This window comes from Phyllostomus hastatus, unplaced genomic scaffold, assembly GCF_019186645.2.
Source record: "Phyllostomus hastatus isolate PE091 unplaced genomic scaffold, TTU_PhHast_1.1 phas_contig_402, whole genome shotgun sequence".
Lineage (NCBI taxonomy): Eukaryota > Metazoa > Chordata > Mammalia > Chiroptera > Phyllostomidae > Phyllostomus > Phyllostomus hastatus.
This window is the reverse complement of record NW_025333873.1, coordinates 11,953,647-11,959,712: the sequence shown is the minus strand read 5'-3', so window position 1 is coordinate 11,959,712 and position 6,066 is coordinate 11,953,647. Positions and strand designations below refer to the sequence as shown.

The window sequence follows — 6,066 nt, the reverse complement described above, 5'->3', positions numbered from 1 at the left end:
CCTCAATGCTCTCGACTTCAGGGCCAAATTTTGTTTATTTTTTACAGCAAGTATTGAAAAAAGAAAAAGATCATCACAACTAGTGATCAGTTCCAAGAATGGCAGCTTGTATCCTGCAAAGTGAATCCCCCCAGAGGTATGAAAACTAAATCACTCCTCAACTCTGAGCAGAGCTCCCAGCCCCCTGTTTGCGGTCAGCCCGTGTAGACTGGTCCCATGTGTATTTCTGCCGATGGAATCAGTTGTCCCCGGCGCACTGTGAAGAGGCCCAGAATGCAAAGCTGTGTCACGCACAAGCCAGTCCTCAAAGCGTTCACTTTGCAAAGAGGAATCAAGTCAACACAGGTTTGTAATAAAACAGGGTAAGAGACCTAAGAGTGTGTATCAGCTACTAAAGGGATACAAAGAGGAGGGGGCCCTGTTCTCTCTGGGCAGAGAGTATCCCTCACAGCAAAGCCGCTGAGCCATCTTGAAAGGGCAGATGTCTGCAAACTCTTGAAAGCTGAATGTGATAAGCTTTATAAAACTGCAAATCTAGAATTTCACGTGTGTGAAAGTTACCTTTCTGCATCCAGTATCCAGGGCATATTCATGCATGAACTTTCCATCCAGAAATGCAATTATTAATTACCACTGGACACACTACTCCGCAAAAGCAAATGAAACTCCTTTAATAAAGATAGTGCTGGGGCTTAGACAACACGGATCCCCTACTAGCGGCATTTGTGATGCACCCCTTCCATAGACAGAAAATTGGAGGCTAAAATCATTGGCTCAGTCAGGCAATGGGCTAGCCAGGACTCAGACTTTTAAACCCAGCACAGTGCCCGGACAGAAATGAGCCTAACATACCAGAAACAATTTAGAAGGTGAACGTGCCTCGTAGGAAGAGGTGTAGGGAACCAGGGCCAGCCCAGGGGCCCTCAGGAACTCAGGGTCTGGGTGCCCCAGCAGGACCCCCCAGGTGGGTCCTGCTCCCAGCCCCTGGCTGCCTGCAGTGCCTGGGGTGTACTGGGGTTTCTTCTCCATCCCCAGATTCAGCTTCCTTGCCAGAGCCCTTGCTCGTGGAACACAAACCACAGGCCAATGGTGCTCTTAGTTCCAGTCCGCCTGGAGGAGCTCGTGGGTGCGGGTGCCAGAGAGCAGCGGCACAGTGCAGAAGCGCCGCGCCTCTCACCGGGTACCCAACGCACTCACACCTCACCCGTGGGGCAGCGAGGCGCGTGTCCGCGCGTCTGGGTGCGCGGGGACTGAGCCCGGAGGGGCGAGCGAGCGCTGGAAACCCCGCCCCTACTCACCTCCCCTCCCAGAGAGATTGACAGGGCTTGGCCACCGGCCCCAGCCAATGAACGCGTCCCAGGGCGGGCCCTGGAACCAGCGACTCCAGCTACTTAGAGTCGTTGTCTCAGCCGTTGGAAACCAGAATCCAGCGGGGACCGTGCAGGTAGCCCGGGCTCCCCAGCCAGCCTGGACGCAGACGCACCGGCACCTCACCTCGCCGAGCGCCGCGCCGCACGGTTCTGCGCGGGCGGAGCGGAGCCGCAGCCCCACACGGCGCCCAGGACCCACTTGCCACCACTGCCTCCGCAGCACCCATGGGGACCAGCGGACTTTAAAGGAGTTTGGGGTTTCGGGAGCAGGGAAATCACTGGTACGGAAAGGCGGCTTTCTTTGCCTTGGAGACGTTTTTTTCTTCGACTGTTTGGACCTTGTGCCTGGTAGGAGGGAGAGGGTGTGGGGGTTGAAAGTGGACCTTCCTACACAGCCCGCACGCACACCCTCTCCCGCACACAGGCACCGCACTGGCTTCCCCCGTCCTTCCCTTGCCTCTTTGTTAGGTTATTTTAGACAGAGCAGCCTCGCCTTGGCGCAGCCCGGTGGCCTCTGTTCGGGAGAGGAAGGCGAGAGAAGTAAGGGGCAGAGCGCACCTGCCTGTGTGGCCAGGTGTGCCCGGGTGCGTGGGTGTAGGTGCATCGGCGTGTGTGCAAGAGTGGGGCTGGAATTCTGCACGAACGTGGGGGCCTGAGCGTGCCTTTGCGAAGGCTTGCCATTGTGTGTATGTGTGACATTATCGCACCAGCGTACCAGCCTGTGTCTAGACCCCAAGTGTGCAAAAGGTTGCTGGTGTCCAGTGAGTGCCTGGGATTGCGTCCGATTGCCATTGTGCGAGGCGCCGTGAGGGAAGGAGTGCGACCTCGTGTGAAACTGAGAGGTGGGCGGGAGAGGGTGGGGACCGAAATGGGAGCGGTGCTTGCTCGGAGCTCCAGGGCCTCAGGCTCCTCTCCCCCCTTCCAAAGGACCCTCCGCCCTTTCCTGGGAGTCGGTCTCCCACGCGGCCACGACCCGTGCCGTCCTCCCCCGTGGGATCCCGCACGCCCTCTAGCCGGCCTGCCTTTTCTCTTGTGGGAGTTGGAGCGGGTCCGCGGGAGGGGTCCGTGGCGAGGCCGTGTGGTGGCGTCCGCTCTCGCTTGTGGGACGGACAGGTGGCTTCTTTTCTCGCCCTGCCCCGGGGGAGGCACGGGAAAGTCGGCCGGCGAGGTGACTCCAGGGAGGTCTCGCGGGCGGGCGAGCGGGCGGGCGGGTCCCGGGACCACCACACGTCCCCGGGAGGGGCAGCCTGACTGGGGTCGTGTCTCTGCCTTTCCTCTGATTCCGCAGATCCCCGCTCCTGGCCCTTGCCTCGCCGCGTCATTGATGGGCAACCAACTGGACCGCATCACCCACCTCAACTACAGCGAGCTGCCCACCGGGGACCCGTCTGGGATCGAGAAGGACGAGCTGCGGGTCGGGGTCGCCTACTTCTTCTCGGATGAGGAGGAGGACCTGGACGAACGCGGCCAGCCCGACAAGTTTGGTGTGAAGGCCTCCCCGGGCTGCACGCCCTGCCCAGAGAGCCCCGGCCGCCACCATCACCACCACCACCACCTGCTGCACCAGCTGGTCCTTAACGAAATCCAGTTCTCCGCCTTTCGGGGCCAGGAATGCATCTTTTCCAAAGTGAGCGGTGGCCCTCAGGGCGCCGACCTGAGCGTCTGCGCGGTCACCTCCCTGCCCGCACTGTGCGAGCCGGGCGACCTGCTGGAGCTGCTGTGGCTGCAGCCGGAGGAGCCCGAGCCGCCGGCGCCCGCCCCGCACTGGGCCGTCTACGTGGGCGGCGGGCAGATCATCCACCTGCACCAAGGCGAGATCCGTCAGGACAGCCTGTACGAGGCGGGCGCGGCCAACGTGGGCCGCGTGGTGAATAGCTGGTACCGCTACCGCCCGCTGGTGGCCGAGCTGGTGGTGCAGAACGCCTGCGGCCACCTGGGCCTCAAGAGCGAGGAGATCTGCTGGACGAACTCGGAGAGCTTCGCCGCCTGGTGCCGCTTTGGCAAGCGGGAGTTCAAGGCGGGAGGGGAGGTGCCGGCTGGGACGCAGCCTCCGCAGCAGCAGTACTATCTCAAGGTGCACCTGGGAGACAACAAGGTGCACACGGCCAGGTTTCACAGCCTGGAAGACCTCATCCGCGAGAAGCGCCGCATTGACGCCAGCGGCCGCCTGAGAGTGCTCCAGGAGCTCGCTGACCTAGTGGAAGACAAGGAGTAGCGTGGGGGCGCCACCCGCCCCTCCTGTCTCCCCGAGTGCCCCACTCCCTTCCCAGCACCGGGGTCCCCCGCTGACAATTCACTCCCCTAGTCCCCTCGCCAGCGGCCGCCGCAGCGGGGGGCCAGTGCCCAGCTGCACCCCAGCACCCCTTCAGCAAGTGGCAGGAAGTCTCAGGAACTGGCCTCGGGGCTGGGGCTGAAAGGGCAGCTGTTTGCGCCGGGCTGCGACCCCCAGGGGGCGGTAATCCTGTGGGGAAAACCCAGCGAGTTATTGGAGGGAAAGGAGGATGGGCTGAAGGGAGCAGGGGCTCGGCTCTCCCCGCGAGTCGCGAGTCGATGCCCCGAGACTCCCGCCCCGCACGAGAAAGTCACCTTCACCAACCCCCGGCGCGCACACAAAGGCGGGTCTGAGGTGAGAATGGGTATCTTCAGGGCACAGCTCAGCCCCTGTGTGGATCTGTCCCCAGACTGCAGGATTTCCAAGAAATCGAGCCTGTCCCTTAGGCACTTGTGACTCATCCCACAAGCGAGCACCTTGGCCCTCCCGGTGATCCCAAGGCTGCCCACGACTGCTCCAGCTCTCCAGCCCCGGGTCTCCCGACGCTGTATCCCAGGCTCCAGGCTAAGCTAGATAGTGTCTGCTTCCCCTTCTTTCCAGCCAGGGGAGAACGCCACCCTCTACCTCCCCGGCACAAGGGAATCCTCCCCCTCCGGGAGGAAAATGGCACAGCTAATTGGGTGAGGAGCTGGGGCCCTGCCCCCGCCTTGGAGAGGGTTGCCCTGGTCTCTGGAAACTTGAATTTGTGGAGAAGGGCACTTGTTGTTCTTAACCCTAATTGCTCCCTCCTTGGGCTGCATTTCAAAAAATAATCACATTTCTAACGGGGTCGGAGGAGAGGGAGGGGGAAGCTATGGCAACATTCCAGAAACCAGCACTAGTATAGAACCATAGCCAGTATATTTAGTTTGGCTTTTCCTAACATAGAAATCTTTGAAGGTGGGGAAGTGGAAATAAAGTTTTAAAAACGGGGGGTGGGGGCAGTTCCCCAACTATGTCAACAAGGCCTATCATGTTGATGTTTTTATTGACCAGTTTAGCAACATGCTAATAAAATTTCAAATTGAAATTTTTATTTTCATGGCTTTAATCCATGATCGTTTAAATACTGGGGGCCATTCAGGGTGGACTTAGCTACCAGCTTAGCTAACATTGCCTTTTCGCTCTATTTTTTTTTTCCCCTCAGATATCTTTGAGAATTCTGTTTGTGAATACTGTAGTTAATCTGTCTGGCTTTGAACGGCAGCCCTAGTCATGGTGGCGTTGTTACTGGATGTGTGTATTGTACTGAGTTGCTGTCAGTGAAGGGGTTTACTGCTCCGGTGGAAGTTGCTAGCAGGTTCCATGGTGTTTCTCTTTCTCTGTGTTGTAAACCATTACCATCCCACGTTTCCATTTCGCGTTTTCTTCCTCTCTCCTCGAGCTTCTTGCAAAACGAAGCTGGAGTCGGTGGCTTTTCCCCCTTCTCTGTGGCCAGTCCCACAGTTCATTCCTGAACACCAGAAAGGACTCGTAAGATCAGGACAGGCGTGTGTACTTCAAAAAAATTAAGGGTGTTTGAGACCCCTTGCTGGGGCCGGGATTTACCAGCTTCTCTCCCTGGGCTGCGGCCCCAGCGTGACCGTGAACTCCGTGCGTGTCAGACGTCAAGAGCATTGACGCACCTTTCCAGGGAATTTGTCAAATGATGGTGTTTAGCTAATCACTGCAAGCAATTGCCGATTGACAGGTGTGATTTAGTTGGGCAGCAAATATTATGGCCAAAGCCCGTCTCTTGGCATTTCAAAACTAATGCAATAAAAACTCGTCGAGGTTAGCTGAGACTGGAAATGCCTTTTTTTTCATGGTAAATGATTCATTTCTGTTTTGTGCTTTGGTTTTCATCCTGGATTCATTCCCTGATCTTGAATCAAAAGGTCAGATCAATGGAATATTGAAGTAGAGTATTTTTCTTAAGCCTATTGAGTGATTTATTTTTTAAAAAAAATGTTGAAATGCATAATGCTTTTCTTTCAGCACATAAAAATGGCAAAACTTTTGTAATAACTAACTCACCTTTGCATGTATGGAGAACGGACAGTCCTAGATCTCCCTCGCTCACTTCTCTTTCCAATCGCAGATGGCAGGCCACCAGCCGTGCTCCCTAATTGTGTCTGCGCACCCCACGTTCTTCCCTGTGCCCTCCTACTGTACCCTGGCTCTCTGCTGTATTAAACGCCATCCTAAGCAAGCAATCGCTCCCACAGGACTCCTTCTTGACATTCTGTCTTCCACCTGTCACTCCGAGGACGGGACTTCAGCGAACGAAATGAGTCTGTCTCTATCACACCTAGCCTGACGATTTATTTCCTCTGGTGGCGCCTAATCTGATTTGTCTCTTACCGACAGGGTCAGGATAACAGAGGCATGGCTTATCAGCTTTGT

At 57.0% G+C, this 6,066-nt stretch overlaps 1 protein-coding gene across 2 annotated transcripts; it reads left to right on the top strand.

Moving 5' to 3' along the window:
* The first annotated feature begins 1,435 nt into the window (after positions 1–1,435).
* Positions 1,436–4,717, top strand: LRATD1 (LRAT domain containing 1). Of its 2 annotated transcripts, none has more exons than XM_045844667.1 (2): positions 1,436–1,651; positions 2,659–4,717. In XM_045844667.1, exon 2 carries the CDS (start codon positions 2,695–2,697, stop codon positions 3,583–3,585), a length of 891 nt encoding a protein of 296 aa, XP_045700623.1. In that variant the 5' UTR covers positions 1,436–1,651; positions 2,659–2,694; the 3' UTR covers positions 3,586–4,717. The 2 variants fall into 2 exon arrangements, with proteins under 2 accessions (XP_045700623.1, XP_045700624.1); XM_045844668.1 differs by having other exon boundaries at positions 1,436–1,718.
* The last annotated feature ends 1,349 nt before the right edge of the window (positions 4,718–6,066 follow it).